At 40.7% G+C, this 27,678-nt stretch overlaps 1 protein-coding gene across 3 annotated transcripts in view; it reads left to right on the forward strand.

The window, feature by feature from the left end:
• The window catches only part of AGBL1 (AGBL carboxypeptidase 1), an 830,430-nt gene that overhangs the window by 176,705 nt on the left and 626,047 nt on the right, over positions 1–27,678 (forward strand). For all 3 annotated transcript variants that reach the window (XM_068275162.1, XM_068275160.1, XM_068275161.1), the window contains exons 9-11: positions 2,400–2,467; positions 8,625–8,738; positions 22,167–22,720. In XM_068275162.1, coding sequence (XP_068131263.1) covers positions 2,400–2,467; positions 8,625–8,738; positions 22,167–22,720 — 736 coding nt within the window. The remainder of the gene's footprint in view (positions 1–2,399; positions 2,468–8,624; positions 8,739–22,166; positions 22,721–27,678) is intronic.

Below are 27,678 nucleotides of genomic sequence, written 5' to 3' on the forward strand. Positions count from 1 at the left end.
CACTGTCCCGATCTGTTGCTTTCCTGCTGTTCCAGGAAACACAACAGCCAATGTGAACATGGCCTTAAAGGATAACAGTATCAGGAGGGATATATAGGCTGTCATATTTATTTCCTTTTTAAGCAATACACGTTGCCTGGCTGTCATGCTGATCATCTGCCTCTAATACTTATTATAGCCATAGATCCTGAACAAGCATGCAGCAGATCATGTGTTTCTGACATTATTGTCAGATCTGACAAGATTAGCTGCATGCTTGTTTCTGGTGTCATTCAGACACTACTGCAGCAAAATAAACCAGCAGGGTTGCTAGGCAACTGGTATTGTTTACAACAAAATAAATAGGGCTCCATATTCTTCTCACTTCAGTTGTCCTTTAAAGGAACACTATCAATTAAAATGACTTTTCTTAATACTTTGCATTGGGGTACACATTACCACTAGTGCTAGGGGCACTTTATTTATTCCCCCAGTTCTTTCTCCCTCCTTCCCTGCTTAAAAATCATCCTTCATTCCTCACACAGCTCACAAATATACTTCACTGTGTCACAACATGCAGGAGACATGAGGAGGAGGCTGATCTGAGGAGGTAACAGCAAACTAGATGAGCTGTAATATTGCTGAAATATAAAAAGCAGGGAGATGTGTATACACTATTCCTGACTGACTGACTGACTGACTGACTGACTGGCTGGCTGACTGTTCCAGGCTGCATCTACTTCATAGGCTGCTATGAAAGGGAGAGATGCTGTTTACAAAGGCATTTTCCAGATCTTTATTAGTCAGAGAATAGAAGACAAGGAACACACACATTGCTGGAATCTTTAACCCCTTACCACCATCTGAATAAGATTCTTTCAGCAAGGTGATAATTAAACTATTTTTCAGCAAGGTGATAATTAAACTATACACTGAGGAGTTGATAACAACCCCTCTGTGCAGAAACATGGTCTCCCTGGCGGTACACTGTTTTAGAGGCTGCATCTGCAGGAGGATTTTTTAAATAAAAGTTGTGCTATATGTGTAAGCTAGCACTTTGCTAGCTAACTATGTCCCCCAAGCTCCCTGGCACCACTCTGATCCCCCCGATCACCGCCAGTAATATTTACCCGTCCGCGATCCCGCGAGAGCCGTAGCTTCACAATCCAGCTTCACTCGACTCTATGGCGACAATCGGACATGACGTCATCAACGTCATGCGCAGTCCCAATCCTCCCCATAGCTAAACCTGGAGCTGAAGGCTGCGGCTGCGCCATTGCGGAATCCCTGGGGGGTATGTATTACGACGGTGATCGGGGACGATCAGTGGGGACCGGAGGCACGTGGGAGACATAATTAGCTAGCAAAGTGCTAGCTGAAGAATATAGCGCAATTTTTATTTAAAAACATCCTCCCGGGCCATGTGATCCCTTGCGGCGGCTAGCCTGACACTGTGTCGGGCTTACCGCCAGGGAGGTTAAGAGCCCGACACCTTGGTATCTAAAACTGACTGAGGGTTTTACAGCAGAGAGACAGGGCTGTGTGAGGAAGGCAACTGCTCCTAGCACTTGTGGTAATGTGTGCCCTAACATACAGCATAAAAAAATGCTTTAATCAATAGTATTCCTTTAAGCATGATCTGTACTTTTCCAATCTCTAAATAAGGCACTTTTATGAGTTTTAGAAATGTGGTGTGAACACGTTAATAGTAGGCCCTGTGGGCAGAGCTGATGTTGCATGGCTTTTTAGGTCCATAAAGCTATTCATATTGCAAGAGGTGGGGCAGGGGACAGGGCATGGGGCAGGGCTATTTGAAAATGCTGCAGCCAGCAGCTGTAGCTGTATGTTTCCATGAAATTGCAGCTTGAGAGAATACTAACCAGATGCATTTTTTTTAAATAATAATTTGCCCTCAGCAAGGTAGTTTCATTTGCTTATGCATGTATAAATTACTGAAGACTAGTTGCATGTTTGTACTTGGAGTTGGTCTTTAAAACTGACCTTCTGACCAGCTACCTTGCCTGGAGTTCTCCCCACACCCCATGCACAGTCCACTTTCATTATTAATAATACAAAGAAAGAAAGAGATATATTTTTTAAACTTAGAAATAGCAGCTACATGACCACTCTGACACCATCTGCTCTGAATTTCCAGAGTCGCTTCCCTGAACTTCTTGTACCATTCACTTCAATGAGAGATATCACAGGAGCCCCCTGCAGCAGTTGTTGATACATGAAGGTGTCAGTGACCAGAAGCTCAGGCTAGTCCCGTCACATGACTGCTACTTCTAACTTAAAAAAGAAATACATTTTGTGAAAGTTGACAGCACAGAGAGCAAGAGAAGCTTGTGGGAAAATACAGCTTGTTTTGAGTTCCTGAATGACGGAAAGTATTGTTTCTGACCCTTTATCCCTCACAGATGAATCAGAAGATGAAGAAGAGGCTGATATAAATTCAAATCTTGGAAATGATGACAGCAAAGAGGAAGTGAGTGTTATTTATTTTGACTTATAGACAACATATATATATCAGCACCACTAGGCTCTCGTACATGGTCAGTTTAATAAGTAACGTTATATAGGCTCAAACATCATGGGCTCACTTTGTCTTCATAATAGATGATGTTTGTAGCTATGCAGAGCTCCAGCATGGAAGTTCACTGAGATGATGGAGAATATTGACCAAAATGGTCTGTTACAGATGCCCCTAGGGTATAATACCACTGCCTTTTGTGATTTAAGTCCAATAAGAACTTATCAGTTACTGAATTATCACTGACTGATTTCCATCAGTTAAAGTGTAACTACACTTATCATTGGGGTTACAATATTTATTTCCTCTGCTTGCTTCTGTTGCATGGTTCCTTGTTTGTATCAGGTTCTCCAACTTGATTTATATTTTTTTATTGCCAAAAAGCCCACAAAATCAGGACACTGAAAATGTTTGATGGACAGGGGCGTCAGTAGCACACATTTAGAATGTGTTGTGGGTAGAGCTACATGGGTGTGGTCACAATTTTTTACTTTTTTTGTGAATGGCTTTAACAAGCTGTTTTACGTCCATCTAGTATTTTCTGTTGACAGACCCCATGTGACAAGTGTAGTAATCTTGAGGACCCCCAAAATGTAGCAGCCCCAAGTGAAAAATGCCACAACCGCACAGCAACACTCCCTCCCCTCCACAGGAGCAGTTGCCACCAGCACCCATACAGGAGGAAAAGTCCAGACACCCACCACACCACAAGACTGCTAGTTACAGACTCCCCTTCTACCCACCCACCAAAAAAATCTCTAGCTGCCTCATGATGAACTGCAGCCCTCTCCTCTATGATTAATCTCTCTATCATGCACCACTCCTTTTTGTTCAGCCACATGCAGTCATTCCAAGCCAACCCAATCCATTATTTTGTCTTCTGTGTACACCTGCCTGGTTAGTGCTAGTCTTCTATGCCTTTCTTAAAATCTGGTCCTGTACAGAATAGTGATATATATATATATATATATATATATATATATATATATATATATATATATATATATATATATATATATATATATATATATATATATATATATATATATATATATATATATATATATATATATAATTGGACCTCTGAAATTAATAATTGTTGTGTGGCACCCCTTGTCCAGGGACTGGAAAGGGGAGGGGCACGTATGTCACACTATAATATAGAAAGGGTAACTAGAGCAATGGAATTTGCCCTGCTGTGAAAGTTATCATTTTATTAGCCTTTAAAGGGTACCTGAGATAAAGAAATAGAAAAAAAATGATACCTACCTAGAACTTCCTCCAGCCCTCTTCAGGCTAGTCAGTCCCTCGCCGTCCTCCTCCACCACTTAGAGCTTCCAGTAGATATCCAGTTATCTTTGCCAGTCGGCACAGCAAAGTCCAGTTGCACACCCTCCGGGGCAGCCGCAGCATGCTCCTGGCAATGGGGAGTGCATGTGTGGCCAGGGCGCACATGTGTAGTACGCCCTGACTGGCAAAGATAATGGGCATCTACTGGAGGATCTATGTGGCTTAGGAGGACAGCGAGGGACTGATTAGCTTGAAGGGGGCTGGAGGAAGCCCCAGATATGTATTTTTTTCTTTTTCTTCTTCTCAGGTTTACTTTCAGCATATTTCATGCATTTTCTTGCATTTTCTCATGGTAAATGTATATTTTCAACAACTAGCAAGTCAAAACAATACTGAAAATAAGTTGACCCCAATCAGATATAAGTTGCTGTTGCTTTTCTTCACCTCATTTTTGTATTTTTGGTTTCTAGGCATTGAAAGTGTATTATATGCAGTGCATTCAGCAAGTATTCAGATCTCTTCAGGCCCCTTTTCTTTTTGGTGTTTTGTCGCCTCTTGCCAGACCTGTTTTAATTCATTTTTCCTTTTCCCTGGTGTAATATACAGTGCCCTACAGTGACAGTGTGGGAACAGAATTTAAGCATTTTTTAAAAAATAAAAATATTACATTGACAAAGTATCCAGATATTTCTTTTACTACGCTATTCTGAAAATAAGCTCTGATATTTCCCATTCTACTTATCATTTTTACCTGTGATAAACTAACTTGATTGGACATAATAATGTGAGGGTACACGCCTATCTATATAAAAAAACCTAGATGACATTGAGAATGTAATTGAAACCATGGGGCTTACAGGATTGTCTGCAGAGCTCCATGACAGGATTGCGTTAAAGCATAGATGTGGTTACAGACGGATCAGCTTATTTTGGCGCGCGGCTCTTAGAGCCACATAGCGGTAATTCGGGGCTCTGGTGGCTGCCAGACCCCGAATTACATCTCCCTCTGAGTTGCGACAACTCGGAGGGGGAATAGTTTTTAACACCGCCGTGGAGTTTAGCGGCAGTGGGGAAAGCCGTCATTCAGCTCTCACCAGGCCGAAGTGAGCGGCGCTGAAATAATATGCACCCGGTTACAGACACAAAAACTTCCTACAGCAGTTAAAGCTCCCAAGACCACAGATGGCCTACTGTATGACCATCTAAGCCTTGTAAACACGCTAGATGGTTCTTGGCTGTGGGGGCAGCTTCTGCTGAGAATCTGGCATGTGTACCCAATACTCCTTGCACGTCAGTAAGCGATATGCCTGGTGAACTGAATCAGTTTAATGTACAGCCTCCATTCCAATTTGTCGCTGGAGGGATTAGGTTCCCTTCATAAATGTTAAAAAGGCTTTAAATACAAGTGTTAAATAACAAACATTTTTAAAGACTATGAACAGGAGGAACAATATGAGAGTGAGGAGTCTCCCCACATGAGCAAAGAAATTATCTCCCTTGCTGCAAAACACTGGATGTTGATGCCTAAAGGCTTGTAAACAAGCTTGTTCAGGGACTGCTTGAGTCCAGCATGTAGAACAGCTCTCAATTTCTATTGGTGCATTGGCAAGCGATCTGCCTGGCGAGCATGGGTAAAGGAAAAGTTCCAGAAACCAAAACATTTTTTCTTTGTCTTTTAATTTTCTTTGTCTAATAATCAAAAAAGTGGAAAAAAGTCACAAGAATGATGACAAATATTTCCATCCGATAGTGATGATCATTGATTAGACAAATTGAGCCCTCCAAGAGCTTGCAATAATGTATGGTAGAGAAGGAGGCGCCCGGAATATATGTGTTGTTTATAGTTAGATTGTACTAGGCAATACTCAAATAATGAAATGAGAGTAAAAATAAAAATAAAAATAAGAAATCGGTTGGTCCTACCTTATTAAGGTGGACCCTTCACTCAACATAGAAAGATAAACTTTTTATTTGGCACTTTAAAAAGACAACGCGTTTCGCGGATAACTCGCTTCCTCATGTCGTGTAGTATGCCTGTATTACCAGTATAAACATTGGTCTTATCTTTCAATGGGTGAGAGTAATGGTGGCAAAACCTTTCTCCAGTTTCTCTTGTTTTCCTCAGTACATTTTCTGTAGGGTTACGAGCACATGACCTGCAGTTTTTTTTGCAGGTCATGTGCTCGTAACCCTACAGAAAATGTACTGAGGAAAACAAGAGAAACTGGACAAAAGTTTTACCACCATTACTCTCACCCATTGAAAGATAAGACCAATGTTTATACTGGTAATACAGGCATACTACACGACCTGAGGAAGCGGGTTATCCGCGAAACGCGTTGTCTTTTTAAAGTGCCAAATAAAAAGTTTATCTTTCTATGTTGAGTGAAGGGTCCACCTTAATAAGGTAGGACCAACCGATTTCTTATTTTTATTTTTACTCTCATTTCATTATTTGAGTATTGCCTAGTACAATCTAACTATAAACAACACATATATTCCGGGCGCCTCCTTCTCTACCATACTGATCAACCACCCCCTGTGTGGGGTCACCACTTCCGGCGAGTGGACCTTTTTTCTTTGGGAGCTGCGACCACTACTAGACAAGGCCGAGCGGGGACGGTACTTCCTCGCACGCACAACAAATGGTTGCCAGATTAGCAACCTAATTTTGTGAGTATAACAACTATACTACTACTGTATTTATCCAAAATCTACACATCATACTACACCAGATTGGGCTCCCGGTTTTTCTCCCGTCCCCTTTTTTCTACCTTTTACCTCGCTTGAAATAATGTATAACTTTGTATTTATTTTTCTTAGGCAAAAATGCCAACTTGTTTCGGGTTAACAACCCTTCTTCAGGCCTTATAAATATACTGTGTATCTAAAAATAAATAAACCTTCAAAATGATCTAGTTAGTTCTATATTCTCATAATATTTTGATATGGTGCAGTGGAACACCTTACGGGGTATACTTTTTTATTAAAGTCAGGGACAGTTCTAGCTACAATAGGTACAAAAGTAACTTGGGGGCCCCCCTTCCAGCCAAATCACCACCAGGGCCCCTGAACTGGCTGCCAGGCCAGATCCAATCTACCATCCCCACCACACAATATCATTAGGTGTCCATCATTTGTCCCATAAAAAGCATTTTTAGGGTTCCCATTATTCACCTCATCCTTTTCCTATACAGATTAAACACACAGCATCCCCGCTGTCATGAGTCACCATAGTTGGAGGTGATGAAGGGCACCTTGTGGGGTCCCCACGGGCTCTGGGGCCCTGGGGAACTTGCCCCCTTTGCCTCTATGGAAGCACCGGCTCTGATTAAACCTCCCAAACATCTTCTAGAAAATGGGTCAAGGGCATTTTTTTTTCTTAACCTGCTCACTCCATTGTATGCAGCTCTATTTGTCCTCTTTCCTTGCAGTCAAGCAATGCATCTGTACAGCCTTGGCTTTTGCACTGGTACCCTGGGGATCAAATCCTGATCTCTGCTGGCTGACAGTCTTTGTAATGCTGGGGATACAAGGTATGACCCGGCGGCTTGATTAGCCGCCGGATAAACTCCCGCCGCGTTCCCGCCACTGTCCAGATCGATTCCCGCTCGTCCCCGCGGGTGCTTCCTTATATTCCGATCGACTCCCCGCTATTGTCTGCCCGTGGGGATCGAGCGGGCGGGGATCGAGTGGGCGGGAATCGAGCGGGTTCATCTGACCTGTCAGAAATTTTCAATCGAGCCATCAGCGGCTCGCTTGATAAGGGGGAAAACGTACTGTGTATCCCCAGCATAAGAGTGTATGAGGCTTAAGACTTCATATACAGACTAGGTGGTTCTTGGCTAAGGTGACCAACGAGATCTCAGATTTAGGCAGGCTCCATAATGAAAGGGTTCTTATTTATATGAGCAGCCCACTTTCTGGCAAAAATACCTGTGATATTTGATAAGTGCTATCGCTTTTAGTTCAAAAGCAATAAAAACAACAACAACAAAAAAAAAACGAGGCACTGCAATAGACCAAATTCTTTATTGCTAATATTTTACCTACACAAACTGATCCTAATCCTTATCTGAAGGATTTGTGCAATTTTGCATATACAAAGATGAAAAAAGAGCAACAAACAGCGATATAATCAGAAAACCTGTAAATCGTATAAGCAAACACTACAGTAAATAGCAGTTACAATGGAAGCCCAACAACAATATTAAAATAATATCTGTACAACTATATTCAGCAATCAGCAAGGAAAATGTGTGAAACTGACTAATTAGATAAAAAGCTAGGCATCCAAGTACTGATTTCCCTGGCTTATTGAATCTTTGATCAATTGTTATGGAAATTGATGACAACAAATATATCAATCTAACTTTCAATCAATTTCAGAGAATTTATCATAGTCAACTCTTTGGTTCAGTTCCTGTTATTCAACTACAACTTTCATGATAACTCTTCGCAGGCCTGTTGCTAAGGTCCCAGGACATCCTGGACACCTCTGGGCCCCATGTCAGTACTGAGCGGTAAAAAATGGGCGTGGTCATGTGTCGGAAAGTGAGCGTTGTGGGAAAAGATGTACATGAACTAAGCAGCAGTGTCACGTAGGCTACGTTCACAGTGGTGTGTTGCGATGTGGCATAACGGCTACTTTGTAATGTGGCTTGCATACTGTACAATTGTGTTTTACTTCTCGTACTTGCCTATGTACACTGAATGCATAACTGTGTCATGTTAATTATACAGCACCAATGATTGTGGTGATAAAATAATTTCATGATGAATGCATCACCACTGAAGTTTCTTCTGTATTTTTTGTTTCCAGGATGATGATCTGGAAACGGATCTAAAGAAATTGAAGTATAAACCTGTGCCTGATAGGCCAGTTGAAGAGTTTAAACAATACAAAGCATATTGTTCTGAACTTTTTCTATTCAAGGTAAGATGATGAATCCACGTAAGATACTGTGATAAGTATTCTGTGAGTTACTGGTGTAACTGTGTACTGAAGTGTAGTGCAGTCTTAGTTTGTAGAATAGTTTCTATTTTTTTTCCACAGGACTAATTTTTGGAAGCCTCGCTGACTTCATCATTGGTAATCCAGTACTAGACTTTTAACACAGTGGGCCATATGCAATTCACTTTTCACCTGTGTTTTATCCTAGGTGATATTTTCACAACTTGCTTGCTGGTGGGTTCAAAATGCTTATCAACCCACCATGAAGCAAATACTCAAAATAACATTGACAGTACTTATTAACCTAAGTGCTAAAAAGTTATTTTAAACCAAAGATAAAAAAAACTATAAAAAAAAATCTCATTTTACAAAAGTCAGGGAAAAATGTGAATTGCATATGGACCCTTAACCTAAATATATAAGAAGACTATCCTTGAAGGTAGTGAGGCTGCCTAAGGCCAATCACATGATAATTCCAGTTAGCACAATCAAAATGGTGTAAAATATAGCACTTGATGGTACAAGTGCTCTTATATGGCTATAACCTTACTTAGTATATTGTCTACAGAGAGTAGTAATGACAATGCCTTCTAAAGATCAAATTGAACTCCTCCTTCGATACTGTTCCATGCCTTGTAGTGTTGAGGAAAACCTCTCTTGCAGCTTGAAGCCTTGGACCTCTGAATGTGAAACAGGACTCTGCTAGGAAAAAGGGCTGTGAAGCTTCTAGTTGATCAGGTTCAATAACAAAAAGCAAAACAGATCACCAGAACAGTGGGTGGGCCAAAGTCAGCAACAAAACTGATAGACAGAGAGACAGAAAAACAGGTCAGCAACAAAGCGGGCGGGCAGTCAGTCAGACAGAGTTTAGCAACAAATCAGGTTAATCGATAGTCACTCAAAAATGGTTTGAGCAGTCAACCAGACAAGGACTGTCATTCAATAGGGGCAGAAGCCAAGCTCAGGAACAAGTCCAGGGCGTGAACTATAACGGCACTGAGTGCTGGTGGTCACTATGTTTGCATAGACTATTTAGTGTACAAACTCATGCAGGTAGACAGATTGACTTATCCATGAAGCCTGCCAGTGATGCTCTCCACGGCCTCGTGATCACGGGTAACCCTAAATCCGTGATCACGGGCCGTGATTATTACCTGAAAACCCGCTGACTTTAGCGGTTAATAGCAAAGCCCTCTTCCATGCTAGAAACACCAAATTTGCCAGATATGTCAAGTAGAACAGTGGGAACAAGGGAACATTTTTTTTTCAAAAAGACCTTATATTTTTTGAGAAAATTGGCTAAAATCTGCAGGGTTTTGCGGGTTTCTAATCATGAATACTTAGGTGGTAAAATTGGTCAGTGATTGGCCATTTAAAGCCTGGTACTCAGCTTCAATTTTGATTGGCTAATGATTGACCAATTTTACCACCTCCATTTATTATGAGGCCAACAGATTTGGAAATCAAAATGTGTTAATCCTCATACTACATGGAAGTGGTAAAACTGGCCAATCAAAATTGATGGTGTGTACCAGGCTTAAAGAGTACAGGCTGCAGTCTCCTAAAAGAAGTGAAATTTCAGCTTCAGTCAGTCAGTTATGTAAATTCTTAGCTGGTTGCATATTGTATTGGAAAAACATGCTATAGCCTCCCTAGCGATATGGACAAGCCTGAGTTGTCCAGAAAAAATAGTTGAAAACAGTATAAATGAGTTAGGCTCTTTCACCAGGCAGAGTTCCATTTTTCGCATGCATTTTTCGCATTAAAATATGTGTTATGCTAATTTTTACATGATCTGAAAACTTGCATGCAAAAATTTGCACTCAAATGCAAATTGTAATGCAAAAAAAGAAATTCATGCAAAAAACTGCATGTTTTCTTCCAAAAAGTTGAAGAGTGGGGAAATTGTGACCTGGCAAAAGGCATTTGATCAGTATCATGTGGTCGCTCAGCAGGGCATAGGAAAGCTGTCATGTTTTGTTGTTATTATTAATAATAATGATCAAATACCAATAATACAATATTGCTACTTGTAATAATTTAACTGTGTGGCTGGCATGAACCTTATTTCTGATTTATGAAAATAAACAAATAATTTGTCTGCTGCTCACACCAGCCTTACTAATTCCCTATTCCAATTGTCAGTGCAAGATGACAGGTGGATATGGACAATATTTTATTTCTACTCCTATTTAATCTTCATAAATCAGTTTGTGTACTTACTCATCAGCCTGTTCAGTCTGTTGCCAAAAAAACATTACGGATAATGCACATACTGTTTAGCACAATGCATTTACATCTTTTTAGAGTACTTTTCTCAAAAAACAAAAAGTTCTTCTCACCTTTATAATCCATGCAATTTTGGTGATTGTAGAATGTATGGGGGCTTTGCTATTAATGTTAACGTCAAATCAGTGATCACGGCCGTGATCACGGATTCTACATGCAATCACGGCTAAAATCAGAGTCGAGTTCGGAATTCCATTTCGAATCCGGATCATGATCACGTCGTATCCGGATGTCGATACTGCCGTGGCCGGCTTTACTCGAATTCATGATCGGGGGTATCCGAGCAACACTGACGCCTGCATCCACACATGGCTACATGGACGAATGTGTATGACCAGCCACAACCACATATGCGGGGAAATATCCAAGCACATGAGCATTCACATGCACACTTGTATCTTTCAGACACTCCATATAGGGAATGAACCTTATAAACACTATGAAGGAAGGCAAATGATTGTATGTAATATTCAGTATCATATATGTTTCATGTGCTTGTAGGTCTTATGAAATATCAATTGTGCTGTGCTGGACAAGTTACATTTGATGGGTGGCTGCATTGATGTTAATCAACATCATTCTACAGTTAATAATGAGATTTCCATTCAGACAACATTATACCATATGTTGTGCCACTTCTAGGCAGCACCACCCTTATGTGCTTCACGCAATACTTCTAACTACTGAGTGAGGTGGAACACCAATCATATAATATGCATGCATTTATACAGAGCTGACCTCTTGCTACGCTGAAAAGTACTGTATGTTGGAATAATGGAAAGTTTCAGGAGAGAACTACCACAAATTACCAAATTTCAAAAATAAATATGTAAGGTTTAGACATATTTGATTTTTATACACTGAAAGAAGAGAGAAAAAAAGCTCCAGAACATTACAAACTTTTTGTTTTTGTATGATGATGGAAAAAGCAAAAAACAAATACAAGTTTTATTAGTGTATTTCTTGTCTAATAAGTGTACTCCACTTAATGCTTCAGTCCAAAGGTACATACTGTAGCTGCATGTATGCAAAAAAGGGCACTGAGGCTATTTGGGTGCTGGGTGGAGCCGCGAGCAGTACATCAGTACATTGGAAATGCTATTATGTCTGCTGAATCCATAGGCTGATTTTCATACTGATGATCTTCACCTGGTATGTTTTCCCTTTTGTGTGCTCCAGCCATGGATTGCTGTAATTGCTCTGTGCATGAGTATAATTTCAGCAATGCTGTCTGCACTCACTAACTGGATCTGGATTCTGCTGAGCCCACTGTGCACCTCCACACTACGACTTAGCAGGGCTGGATTTGGACATTTTACTGCCCAAGGCCCACTGCTGCCAAACTCCCCCCCCCCCCCCCCCCCCATCCTGTGTGTTTTCCCTGTCCCGTTTGTTCCCCTGGTTCTCCCCCATCCTGTGTAATTCCCTGGTCCTGTGGGGGGGAGCACAGCACAGTATGGGGGGGGGGGAACAGGACCAGCGCTCCACTGCTCACTCCTGTGGAAGCAGGGTGCACAGACTGAGTTTGTGACTGCTGCGGCTTAGACTGCTTTAGTGTTCTAACCCACTGCCCGCCTCTTGCTTCCTGGTGCCCCAGGCCATGGCCTTCGTGGCCTTGCCTCAAATCCAGCTATGCTACTTAGTCCATTTCTCCACCCAAGTGGCAGCTGCCTGGTCTCTGGCTGCATTGGTACAGAGTAGAGGTGTGCATGCGGATGAGGACCCCAGTAAAATCAGTTTAGCATGGGAATTCAATCTGTCATGAGGTGAAGGGAATTGGTTTGTACTCCTTACAGCAGTTTTGTGTGATAAAGCAGGTGGAGGTCATAGGTGGACCCTGTACCTAGAAATCCAGCCAAATTCATAGACCCATTGCCACTACCTGTGCTACATATTCCACTGTAAGGCATGGATGCTGGGAAATGTAGTATTGATCTTTCTGCTTTGAGAATCACATGGTCAGACCTGACTGACTTGCTCTCTGACTGCATGAAGGGGAGACAGGACTAGAGCAGGAAAAGTTTTAAAATTGCATTTTGCCCGTGAAAAAGTTTTTATTCCACCACTTTAATGATTTCTATAAAAATCTTCCTCGTTTCTTGTTCAATTTTGCATTTAGTTGGACTTTTTTTTTGTAGTTTTTCTTCATATGGGCTAATTGTTTTTGGCCAGACAACGAAACAATCCTGGTCAGACACTGCATGATGGAGAACGCTGTTCAGCTGAGAAAATCCAAGCTTGCTAATTATTTTTTATTAGAGTCTATATGATATAAGATTGGAATTAGTTTAAAAAAAACAAAAACAACAACAACAACAACAAAAAACCAGTGCAACCAATTGTGCTGTTTTTTTTAACTAATTCAACAAACACAAAAAAGACCTGTAGACTCCAGCAGCATGGTTTATGTGATTTCATTGGTGATTTATGAGAGCACTGTTTTTTATTGCTTTATTTACTTGTGTTATCAGATTTCCCTGATGACTAATAATAGCTGAATTAAAGGCTCATACATAGCAGGGGATAAAAATTGTGCACAATGAACAACGTGAAGCATTGTTCTAACACCGTTTTAGAAAAAAAGTTAGCAAATGGCAGTTTTAGACAAACGATCTATGACGATTCTCATGTGTTTGGAATGACCATCATGACAGATTACAATAGCAGATAATCATTAAGTCAGCCTTGTGTACAGGGCTATGAAATATTGTTAATCAATGTGTATGCGATCACTATGGTGCGTGTCGCACGTTCTGCATTGTTTAGCAATCAGTTTGTTTAACGTTTCGTCCATCAACACATCAAGTTCACATCCCGTTGCATGGATATCTTGAAAGATAGATCATAGAACAACTTTTCTTTGGTCAATTTACACTATCTTTCAGCGTGTACATAGCTTAAATAACAACTGAAGTGAGAAGAATGTGGCGGCTGCCATATTTTTTACCTTCTAAATAATACCAGTTGCCTGGCAGCCCTGCTGATTTACTTGGCTGCAGTAGTGTCTGAAAAACACCAGAAACAAGCATTCAGTTAATCTTGTCAGATCTGACAATATTGTCAGAAACACCTGATCTGCTGCATGCTTTATCAGGGTCTATGGCTAAAAGTATTAGAGGCAGAGGATCAGCAGGAATGACAGGCAACTGGTTTTGCTTAAAATGAAAAAAATATAGCAGCCTCCATATACCTCTCACTTCAGTTGTCCTTTAAAGTGTACCTACGAGGGGAAATAAAAGTGTTATACATACCTGGGGCTTCCTCTAGCCCCCTCCTGGCTGATCGCCCCCTCATTGGCATGCTAGGCCTCCTGGATCTATCGGTAGAAGCTCTGTTATCTTCATCCAGTCTGGGCCAGTCAGCGGAGGCATGGTCCGCTTGTGTGGGCACTCCTATCATGCTCCTGCTCCCAGCCATGGAAGCACAATGGGGGTACACAAGCGTGGCTGGGCCACACATGCGCAGATTGCCCCCCGACTGGCGAAGATAACGGAGCTTCTACTGATTGATACTAGAGATGGAGGTTGCTGGCGAGGGAGCGATCGGCATAAAGGGGGCTGGAGGAAGCCCCAGGTATGTATAAATCTTTTATTTCCTGTCTTTTCAGGTTCACTTTAAGTGTGCATAGTAATAATAACCCAATCATCTCATAGACAGACCCAAGAATATTAATGGGCATGTCTAGGAGAACTCATGGAGAAGCATGCATCAGTTTTGTCAGGTGATAGATATGTAAGTCTCTGATTTGCAAGTCATGATCATGTGCTAAACCAGGATGTGATCACAGCAAATCAGAACTTTGCAAATCTATTAGCTGATCAAACAAATCACATGCTTCTCCATGAGTTCTCCATAACCATGACCACCACTGGCGTAACAATAGGCCCTGTAGCCCCTTCCCCTTACACGGGGGGGGGGACCCGGACCCCCCTGGTGCCCGCTTGGGGCCGTTTTGGGGGCTGGAGGGGTCGCAGCATGAGGGGAAAGCCATGCTGCACCTCAGCGGGGAGGGGGACGCCCCCCCTCCCTCACCTCGGGCTCTCCCCTCTGCGCTCCCCTCCAGCATCAATACCTTTATCTGTGCAATGGCGGGCAGCAGCAGCTACATACCTTCCGTGCGCTCCAGCGAGGACGTTTCTCTCTCTGACGCAACTTCCTGCACAGATAAAGGTATTGATGCTGGAGGGGAGCGCAGAGGGGAGAGCCCGAGGTGAGGGAGGGGGGGGGGGACCGTCCCCCCTACCCGGCGAAGTGCAGCATGGCTTTCCCCTCATGCTGCGACCCTTCCAGCCCCCCCAAAACGGCCCCAAGCGGGCCCCTGCGGGGGCCGCTCAGAATTTCTGCAGGGGGTCCGGGGGGACCTAGTTACGCCCCTGATGACCACCCAAGAACAGTGAGATCATACCTGCATATCTACCTTATGGGCAAATACGTGTCTCTAACATGGTTACATCTCATCTTCATAATTATGCAGAGAGGAGCCTATCTCTTAAGATTTATCCAATGTGGCTTAGTTTCCGATTAAATGATTTTGCTTTTGCCTGTCCGACACAAGCAATTTTAATCTAGTAGTTCTCTCCTGTGTCTCTTTCTTCCTCATTCATATACTCATTAAAACAGCAACCTGGCTATGATATATGGCATTGCATCCTTAATTTAAAAGATGTTTTTCTTAGCGGATTATACCGTGGCATTGAATAATGCACTTGTAGAAATCATTTATTATTGTGTGATCTTTACCGGCTGCGACACTTGCTCGGAATTGCTCCTACTCTCTGGCAGGCTGTTCAAGAAATCTTACATTATCCAGCAGCACGCACCACACCGTCTTCCTCCCTACCCGATACTAATCTTATCCTGGAGGCAAGCTTTATACCAGCATGTATACAAGGCAAACTGTATGATGTGCTTCGATTTTTGATTGCCTCATAAATTAATATGATTATGACAAATATTTTAAGTACTCATCTCTGCTGTTTTGATTGATGAACTACTGGATGGTTTCTTCTGTCAGCTGTTTGTTGATGTATGTTTTTGTCTATCGATTTCCCTGTATGTCTGCTTCATTAATTATACTGTATCTATTAGCCAACTCATTCATCTACTGAGCACTTCATCTCCTGAACATACAATACTCTGCTCCTCTCTAGAACATACATTAACATTTCTTTTAAAGAGGAATCTTACTTTTTGTTTGTTCATTGTGCTATATCAGCAAAGGGGCATCCATTGCCATTCCTCTAGACTATGAGAACAGAGGTTTATCCATTATGGACAAATTACTTTCATTGCGTAAAAGTTTGGGCACACTCTTTTTTTCTTTTGAGCTATTTTAACCAGCTCCCCAACACTGTATCGTGTATCTATGTTCCTGTGGACTTAACTTCAGCACCAGGGGCGTACAGTAGAAACAAGTACCGCGGTGTTTACAGCGACAAATGCCCCCCGGGACTCCCCCATGGCTACTGTGACCCACTCCTGACCCCCCTGCAACTATGGCGTAAAGTCCTTGAGGCTTGTTTTTCAGCAGTTCGCTCTGTTCCGCCTTCAGTCTCCCAGCGGCGATCGCCGCTGGGAGACTGTTAGACATCTAATTAGCTTGTACAGCACTGCGATCTACAACAGCGCTGTACTGGGGACAGCCAGGTGACACGGCTGTCCCCCTAAGAGACTCTGCAGTGATCGGCTGTCATAGGTTGAAGCCTTTGACAGCTGATCACGGTGATTGGCTGGCGTTAGGAGGGAGGGCGGGGAGTAAAAAAAATAAATACTCATTTTTATTAGAAAATAATAACAATAATATTTGTAAAAATAAAATAAACGCTGGGGGTGGGGCTAATCAGACCCCACAAACAAAGAGCTCTGTTGGGGAGAAAAACGGCTGGGGGGGGGATCACTTGTTTGCTGGGTTGTGCGGCTCTGCAGCAAGCCCTTAAAGCTGTAGTGGCCTAATTGCAGAAAAATGGCCTGGTATCTAGGGGGGTTTAGCACTACGGTCCTCAACTGGTTAATTAATAAAAAATAACCAATTTTAACCCCTTAGTTCCCCCTGCTGACTGTATCGCTATAGTTATTGCTACTGTAAAAAATGTATTTTATATGGGTATATCATCTATATGGGTATATCATATAATGTATATCATATATATGTATATCACTATTACATTTGCAAATTAGGGCTTGTAATTATTGATGTAGTAGAAAGAAACACAAATGGTAAAAATACACCCTTGTTTCCAAATACAATAATTGTCACAATACATTGTACAAGGGACACAATTTAAACATTGTACTAACTGGGACAACTGGGCAAATAAAACGTGTTGGTTTTATTTATCTCAGCACATTTTATTTTAAAACTTTAATGGCTGAAAACTGAGAAATAATAATTTTTTTCCATTTTTTTTCTTATTGTTTCCTTTAAAATTCAGCTAAAATAAATTAATTCTTAGCAAAAAGTACCACCTAAAGAAAGCCTAATTTACACCCCAAAAAAATGATGTATACATTATTTTGGTGTCATAAGTGGTGATAAAGTTATTGGCAAAGGAGGAGTGTGAGGGGAAATAACCTGTGGTGGGAAAGTGGTTAAATAAGATATATTATAGCATTATTGTATTATTTACAGCGTCGGTTCAGATAGGTGCTAAAGCATTGACACTGGAGATGTGGGCAGGCAATATATATATATATACCAGCTATGAATCATCTTGGCACCCTCCATTGGATATCATGCTGCAGTGGAGGTGCATAATCTGTGGGTGCCTCTTATCCCTCCTATTTCCCTGCCAAATAATGACACTTCTGATCCATGCTATTCCCCAACATAATTTGATACATTTCCTCTGCATTAGCACAGTGGATAGGGTTAACTGCATCCGACAACAAATCTGCTGGAAAGGTGATAAAGGCCCAGTGCAAACCAAAAAACCTCTAGCAGATCTGCAAAACGCTAGAGGTTTTTGAAGCAGATTTCAGAGCGATTCTAGACATGTTTAGAGACATTTTCTAAACATGCCTAGCGTTTTTTGGAGCATTTTTGTGTAGCAGATTACAAATATTGTTACAGTAAAAGCTGTTACTGAACAGCTTCTGTAACAAAAACTTCTGGAAAACAACTCTGATCTAGCATTTTTCAGAGCGGTTTTCAACTTTCCTATATTTAACATTGAGGCAAAAACGCCTCAGAAATCTAAAAAATGCTGCAGCCCCCAAGTTTGCATTTGTGGAAAAAACGAACTGCTCTGGTGTGCAACATCCCATTCACTTTCATTAGCCAAGCGGTTTTCCCCCTGCAAGCATTTTGAAAAAACGCTTCAGAACCGCTCTGGTGTGCACCAGCCCAAATAAAGAGTAGCTCAGGGAGCTTTTCTGGTCATGCAGGGCACATCCATAAACTCACATCAGTCCAAACAGATACAAATGACCACAGCTAAACCGTTGCTAGTGCTTGAGAAAAGGCCTCCACTTGAAATTATGTGCTTTTTTTGTGTGGCACTTTGCAAGTGTAGGTGCACAATGAATGCCCTTGGGATAATTAAATTGTGGTGACTGGTGATTAGTTTTTTTGGTTTGAATTTCCCAAAAGCCAAACTATTAAACATATATAGGCAGAATGAAAAATCAGAAAGGGCAAATATGTTTTTCACAATATTGTAGTTTCAGGTTAATGGGGCTATTTGACTTGTTGTTTAGGTGTATGGAGAGGTTCTAGTTACCATATTAAGTATTGGTTAAGTTCCATATGTTCAGATCACATCACAGCATATTCATAGTAGTTAGGTCAAGAATCAGTTCCAGGGTTATGATTAGGTTGGGGAAGTTGCTCAGGCTGTATGGGTTAGGTTTAGGGGTTAACCTGAGGACCTTTGGCTGAGTTTAAGGGTCATTAATTTAATAAGTGTGTAAATTTATAGTGTAGAAAATGTGCTTTCTATGAACTAACTAATGTTCATTCACAGTGATTTTTCTTTAATTATATCACTTATCTTATGTTTCAACTCGACTATAAGGATAAGACAGTTAGGCCCATATGCAATTCACTTTTTCTCCTGAGTTTTCTCCTAGGTGATATTTTTACACCTAGGCCCATATGCAATTAATTTTTTCACTTGAGTTTTCTCCTGGGTGATATTTTAAAATTTGTCAATAAAATGCATTTTAAGCCATCAGAAAGCAAGAAAATGCTCAAAATAATTTTGATAGTACTTTTTCATTTACTTTTTGGTACTTTTTTAGTTGTAAAACGCTGGAAAGTTATTTTAATTTGAAGATGAAAAATTATCTACTAGGAGAAAAGTCAGGTGAAAAAGTGAATTGCATATGGCCCCTAGTCCTAAAATACCCTTTAAACAACCAGCATGCAAGAAAATACTTACAATAATGTTGATAGTACTTTTCACCTACTTTTTGGTACTTTTTCAATTGTTAAACGCTGAAAAGTTATTTTAAAGAGAATATGAAAATTATCTCCTAGGAGATAACTCAGGTGAAAAAGTTAATTGCATATGGGCCTTAATGAGATACCTCAATAGGGGCCATATGCAATTCACTTTTTCACCCGACTTTTCTCCTAGGAAATAATTTTTCATCTTCAAATTTAAATAACTTTCCAGCACGTTTCAACTAAAAAAGTACCACAAAGTAAATGGAAAAGTACTATCAAATTTTTTTTGAACATTTTCTTGCTTTCTGATGGCTTAAAATGCATTTTATTGACAAATTTAAAACTATCACCCAGGTGAAAACTCAGGTGAAAAAATGAATTGCATATGAGCCCAGGAGAGCTAAATCATGAGATAAACAGAAGCAAGAGATAATTCATTAAATACGTTTTGGGAATATACCCCGTTATATCAAAGCTAAGCAGACATTTTGAAACCTCCTCAAATCCATTCCTATTAATTTTTAACCTTCAAGGCCTCACCAAACACGATGAAAGATCATTCATATAGCTTAGTGAAAATGAGGTGATGAATGTTGTTAAAGAGATGACAACAACAACAACAACATGTGGACATTTATTTACTAGTCTTTTTCAGGTATTGGAGGATTGCCTAGTCCAGTGTTTCTCAACATTTTATAAGTGTGTACCCCTGTTAAAACCCTGTACTCATCGAGTACCCCCTAGCATAGTAAACATGATCACAAGTACCCTTGACAAATATATATTTAATCGTAGTACATGATAATTGGTTCTAAACAATGTGCAAGCATTTATTATTGCCTTTAATTAGCTAAAATACTAATTTGGTGTTGTTTAACCTCCTGAGCGGTATGGACGAGCTCAGCTCGTCCATCACCGCCGGAGGCTGCCGCTCAGGCCCTGCTGGGCCGATTTTCTTCAAATAAAGTGCAGCACACGCAGCCGGCACTTTGCCAGCCGCGTGTGCTGCCTGATCGCCGCCGCTCTGCGGCGATCCGCCGCGAGCAGCGGCGAAAGAGGGCCCCCCTAGCCGCCTGAGCCCTGCGCAGCCGGAACAAAAAGTTCCGGCCAGCGCTAAGGGCTGGATCGGAGGCGGCTGGATCCGCTCGTCGCTATGGCGACGATCTAAGCAAAACAAGGAAGGCCGCTCATTGCGGCCTTCCTTGTTTATTCTGGGCGCCGGAGGCGATCGGAAGAACGCCTCCGGAGCGCCCTCTAGTGGGCTTTCATGCAGCCAACTTTCAGTTGGCTGCATAAAATAGTTTTTTTTTAATTAAAAAAAAACCCTCCCGCAGCCTCCCTGGCGATCTCAATAGAACGCCGGGGAGGTTAAATAAGAATTATAATTTTTAAAATCTCTAAATTTGTTATTCTTGGTTAAGTATAACAAGCCCGAGTACCCCCTGGACCCATCAGAAGTACCCCCTGGGGTACGCGTACCGCATGTTGAGAACCTAGGGCCCTAGTCCACGTAGCTGCTGACCGATACAATTCAGGCACAGTGTCTTATTTTATATACGTAACATTTGTAAGGCTCTATATTTTCCCGTAGGACTCAAAGCAGATAGCATATTGTTAACTTTTGATTTTTTTTCTAAAATAGCACATGCCCTCTAAATTCAAACTGCAAACAACCCTTTTCCATTTTTCTGCTATTGTTACCCTATTACTAACACGTTGTAGCAGTACAGTATTATACCGTGTTAGCCATCAGTAACAGCAAGACGTTTTGATTGAATCAGGATGATGCTATTTATTGATTTTAAAAAAAGAAGAGTTACTGTTATACCAATAAATGGTATCATCCTGATTCAAAATCCCCTGCTTCTAACATTATGTACTAAGCCTAGCAGTAACAGTGAACCATTCAGTGCTCCTACTGCGAAACAATAGTGCAAACACAATGTAATGCTGTTTCATTTCTGGGACTTTCTGCCTTTTTTTTTTCAGAGCCACATTTTGTATGAGGGAAATTGAACTTTTTGGCACATATGCTAAAATTGCACTGGAAAATCAAATTGCTCAGTATTTGTATCTGTTTTATACTTCCACTGACTCTAATAGAAGCACAAATGCCTAAAAAATGCAGCATTCCTTGCATTAACGATTCACCAAGAATTGCATCAACTAGTGGGAACTGAGTGCCATGAGTCGCATTATATACTTTTGGCAATCCTCAAAATGCATTTGCTTGCACAATTACATCAAATCACATGTAGTGGGGACAAAGCCTAACATCTGCCTTTCAATAAAAAGCATTTATAATACATACTAGGAATGTATTGTTCCTAGTACAGGCATTCACTCACCAGTCCAGCTTTTAGTTAGAAATAGAAAAATAATCTCTTTTTGAAATATAAAAGGGAATCCAAGCAGAATCCTTTCAGAGGGAGTCCTGTATTTGGACTAAAATTCTATTGTTGCAAAGTTGTAGCATTAGTCTTCTGTGAATACCTTGTAGATCATAACTTATATCTTGTCGAATGTAGATCATAACTTATATATGTTTTCAGTGGATCTGTGTTTTTTGTATAATTTTGGTGTTATGTTTTTGTTTGTTGCAAAGCTGTTTTTTTCTTGAAATTCTTTTGATAATATAGAAACATATTATTGAAAAATACACAAAGTGTGCTTAATATGTCTTTAGTGGGTCATTATGCAGACTTCCTACAATTTCACTTTGTCACTTCTTAAAGGACAAGGAATCCGATACAGAAGAAGTACTGGGCACCGCAGACCGTATATCCAGAACTTACTCACATAACATTCCACTCAGTGAAGGAACTACAGAGGACCATGATCACCAAAGGACTTCTGGAGCTTGCTCTTGCCAGACTCGTTTACCCCTAAATAGCCAAAATATCAAGTTAAGTTCTGCTCCAAGATGTGTAATGGATGAAGCACATGTATCCAAGCAAGCACATATGGTCAGTTTTAAAAACCAGCCTTCTTCGGGAGCACTGAGCATGGTTTATAGAGAACAAAGATCCCCAAATAAATGTGTGAACTCATGTAAACTGAAATCAGGTGGTGAGGCTGATGATGAATCTGAAAATCATGTGATTGTCAAGCAACTGCTGGAGCAGCATAAAGGCAATATACCTTTTCACGATCCCCATCTTTATATGGCTGTTGCTGGAAAAACAAAATCTGTTCCTAATTACAGAGTATTAGCCTTTCCAGACTTCTGGGGACACTCTTCTCCACCCTTCTCCCAAAAGCTTGAGGAACAGAAGTGTGGATTACAGAGGTGATTCTACTCAAATCATTCTTGCATTCATATTTTTATTGTGCTTTTATGCTGGAGTCTAAAACCCCAAATTTGTATGGAGAACCAAAGATTGTAAAAGCTTTTCCCAAAATGTCAGATTGTGCTGATGGGAGCAGGTGTTTTACCCATAGCTCTGCTCATGGTATGAAGGGTTGAGTTTAAAGAGCATGGTGCTAGGAGCACCCTTGAGAAATCAGAATCAAATGTATTTGTCAAGTGCAATGGGAATAAATATAAGACTCAGGTCAAGGATGGAAGCCTAAAGATGATTGTTGAGCAAACTCATGGGCTTCTACCAGGCATAGGCTCACGAGTTCCTAAGGACTCAAATTCATCATTTAAATGAGGATTAATTGCCTCAGCTTTGCGGCTGGGAGAGAAGGGGGTAAGTTACCCATAGGTCCGTCAGACTTCCTGCTCTCCAAACGTCTTGCACGCGGCCTATTGGACGCGTTGCAAGACTCACTACCGCGCACTTCCTCCTTCCGGCTTGAAGGAGGAAGTGTGCGGTAGTGAGTCTTGCAACCTGTCCAATAGGACGTGTGCAAGACGTTTGGAATGCATGAAATCCAACTGACTTATGGGTAACTAACCCCCTCTCTCGCAGTCACACAGCGGAGGCAATTAAGCCTCATTTAAATCATGAATTTGAGTCCTTAGGGACTTGTGAGCCCACCACTAGCTTCTACCCATCACTATTACTTATATGTTATTTTGTTGGAAAAACAAGGTATGTACAAATACCTCTAAAGGTGGCCATGCACAATTCTATTTTTTTATCAGAAAAATACAATGCATTTATTTTGCTTGTTTGAATACATTTCATCATATATACCATATTTTTGGGACTATAAGATACACCTTTTCTCCCCATGGTAAATTATAAATTTTTTGCCTCGACAATCTGGGAAAAACAATCAAATAATTCAGAAATGTTGGCATTGGTATGGGCAATCTGCTGCTGCTGCAGCTCTGCATATATGTACATAGGTAGGAGAGTAGTGCTTTTTCATTTTGCTGTATCCTGTATGGCCACCTTTAGAAAATAAGCTTTACAAACCACTTTCCAGAGACACAAAAGAGAAATTGTCCGTACAAAAAGCTTTAAACCAACTAATAGAGCCAATATAATGAGGTTATTGGTTTTCATACTTCATCTTGGTGTAAACAAAGATTATACTGCCCTGGTGTCTATTAATTAATCAATAGTACCAACACAATACACTATGGAACAGGTTCACATCTTCATTGCAGTAACATTTACAATTTTAACATTTTCGCAATGCCTGATGAATTTTGAGACAGCCTGAAGTTTGTATTTTGTGAATGAATTAGCAAAACCATTAATTTCTGACTTCAGGAGATCATACTGATCACGTGATCAGGAGCCAATCGCGGTGGCTCCTGATCGCTGAGGGGAGATGTCAGCTGTCATGTGAGAGCTTAATCTCCCCTCTCGGGTGCACGCGATCACGTCGGGAGCGGAAATGGCGTGTGGTGTAAATCCTACGCCGCATCAGGCTTAGGCAGCAACAAGTGCGGGGTAGGATTTACTACACGTGGTCCCCAAAAGGTTAAGGTATTACTTGTCGAGCCAATCTCTTTTATTTCAGATTAGAGAGAGTTTATATCGTCCCTATTGTCAGCTAGGCTTTGTTCAACTCGCATGAATCTCTGTTGGCATTCATCCTGCTTTTTGGCAGATGAAGCACTACGAGGGCTGTTACTTGTATTCTGTCGCATTCCCTTGTCTACCATCTTGGACAAAGTTATCGAGTAACTTCACCCTACTTCTACCTACCCAGGACTCAAATCCTTTTGAATAACATCTGAACCACGTGTGATGTTAAGCCTACAGGACATTTAGAGAAAAAAAGATATGCATTCCTGTATCTTAAAGCTGCTCTTGTGTGTTCTCTGGCGTCCTCCTATACAAGTGAAAAAAGAAAAGACTGAGAGACTTATCTTTCACCAACTGACATGGCTTCCTATCCTCAAATCATCTAGCTTGTTCAATGAAAGTCACCGCTATGCCAACTGAGAGCTGTGAGTCACTGAGCTTAGGCTTGCAGATCAGATAGGCAGGATCCAAAGTGGTGAGCAGACTGTAAAAATATATATAGTATGTGTGTTTATAACCAGGAGAGCTGATAGTTGAGTATGAAGATGGTAAGTTCTGTTGTGTCACTGGATAAATATTGGATGTGAATAAGGTATTGTCATCGAATATGGGTAAAAGCAGCATACCATTTGAAGGATGTAAAGCACGTGCAATACTTAATTCTCGTTGCTTTCTGACATTGTGCTGTGTATGTTTTGTAACTGAAAATAGAATATTGAAGGACATCATTTATCAAGTAGTGCAGTTTTCTCATTTTCTTTCTGCTGGTCAGAGCGGAATGTTCCCCTCTATCTTGCTAGCTGCTTTACCGCTCTATATAAAATATAATTGTTGCCAAAACATTTTACCTTTGGTCTTGACCATCATGTAGAAGGCTTTTATCTCTGAGTTCCCATTTAAAGCAATTCTGTCACCTGATTAAAGTCACCATGCAGTGAGACAGGCATTGCTATATTTATTTCCATTTAAACAATGCAATGTGCTTAGCAGTCTTACATGTCTTTCGCCTCTAAAGCAGTGCTACTTGCGAATTTTTTGCATCGAAAATGGTATTTTCAATTTTGCGAAAAAGTTTGCAAAAATAGCTTGTATTTTACCTTTGGTCTTAACCATCATGTAGAAAGTTTTTATCTCTGAGTTCCCATTTAAAGCAATTCTGTCACCAGATTAAAGTCCTCGTGCAGTGAGACAGGCATTGCAGAAAAACTATGTTTTTAGTGTGAACATTTTTACAACGAAAATGTGAAAAATCAATATTTTTACTACGAACATTCGTGAAAAATACAAAAAACATGAAAAATAACAAAACTTATTTTCAATGGCATTTTTGCTCGAAAATCGAATTTAACATTATTTTTGAGAAAATTAAGGCAAAAACAATATTGGCATTTTTTGCTCATCTAGGCTAAGTTAACAGTGAGGAATTGCCATGCGGTGAAACAGAGGCATTTCAATGTACAAAATTGCACTGAAATGCTAAGTCTGTTGCAGTGCTGTGCAACTTTGTGGACATGCTTCCAGGAGTCTAATGCTTCATACCCACTTGAGATAAAAGTCTTTGGAAAATGAAAGATCACAGACCAATTTTACCCCCTTCCATGTAGTATGAGAGCCATACTCCTATATAAGGACACACCTTTGGCTGGCTGGGGGGGGGGGGGGGGGCATACCTATACCAGGACACACCTTTTGCTGACTGAGGGTGCCCTAGCTATATGAGGACACACCTTTGGCTGCCTATACTGAGGGATACCTTTGGCTGCTGGTGGTGGCTACCTACATGGGAAAACACCTTTGGCTACCTATGGAGCACTAACTATATTGGTGGACACCTTTGATTAGCTGTAGGGAAGGGTTACCTATACTGGGGACCATCTGTGGCCACCTATGGGTTGTGGTTATCTATGCTGGGGATCACAGCTTTGACTGCCTAAGGGTGGTGGGGCTGCATACTAGGGGAAAACACCTACTTCATATTGGGGGTAATGTTTACTGCATTTCATACAGGAAGTAATGTTTGCCGTATTTCTAATGACGTTTAATGTTTGCGGCATTTCACAAGGGTTGGAATATTTGTGTTTCTTATGTGGGTTAATAACCTCTGCATTTATTATTTGATGGTTATAGTTGCTGCATTTGCTACATTGGGGTTATTGACACAGTATTTGCCATGCTAATACATGAATCAAAATAAGCACAATGACCAGAAAATTGATATATTTCGCTAACCACTTTCTTATGTTTGTCTTGCAAGATAATGCCAAATTGGCATATAAAGTTATGGAGCTAAAAAAAGGACCAATCAAATTCCACCTGAATGAAACAAACAGTTCCAGTATTGCAGTTTGAAATACAGAAACATGGACATGTTTTTAAAATAAAATTATATCCACATTTAACATAGAAAGATTTTTTTTTCCTACTGATTTCTTTAAAATGAATCTTAGTGTACAATTCTAGTTGATACTATTTCAAAACAAGCTAATAATATAGGAAATAGTGTGCTTGGATCATGTGTTCCCATGTGGCATTGCACATTAACAGGTGCCATTGAAGCGGAAAGTAATGCAGTTAACCCAGCTTACAGCTGGAATAATTTTCCTGCTTTTTCATTTGTGTGTGTTGCAGCTTTCTCTTTAGAATTTGTCTTCTCCTATCACATCAGCCTCCCAGGAACATCTGTACATACAGCGTGATTCTGAGCCCGTATATCTGCAGAGAGAGAGAGGTTCACTGCTCTCTGCTTTACACTTTAATTCATCATATTTGCTTTTGCAGAAGCGGTAATGAAAAGCGCATTATATTGTCACAAAGAAGGCTGCCTAAGCTGTTAAACCTGCTTGAAAAGAACATAAATCCAAGATGGTTATCTTACGGAAAGGGCCACCACATTTCTTACGTAAATGTTCATAAAAATGTATTTCTGCTTTTTCTGCCACCTCAATATTCTATCAGCGGCGGTCCATCAGCTAGGGGAAAAATGTATTGGGACGCACAATGTATACAAATATACATGTTTTCAGTGAATTTTAATTAAAATCCTTCATGCTATGCTGTGAGATAAAGCATACATTCTCATATAGGAATACAAAGCAATGAATTCTAATTTAGCTAGCAATTACTACTATCAAAGCGGTGGCACATAAACACGATAATACTTATTTGTAAACAAATCAGATTATTCACTGGCTTGTGATTAGCGGCATTAATGTTCCTCAATGTTGGACTATCATTGTTATACAGAAGCTGAATTCTTACTGTATTAACATTCCTATAGAGTTTACAGGATGGAGTTGTTCATTAGCCCAGAGCGGAG

This window comes from Hyperolius riggenbachi, chromosome 3 (genome assembly GCF_040937935.1).
Source record: "Hyperolius riggenbachi isolate aHypRig1 chromosome 3, aHypRig1.pri, whole genome shotgun sequence".
Taxonomy (NCBI): Eukaryota; Metazoa; Chordata; class Amphibia; order Anura; family Hyperoliidae; genus Hyperolius; species Hyperolius riggenbachi.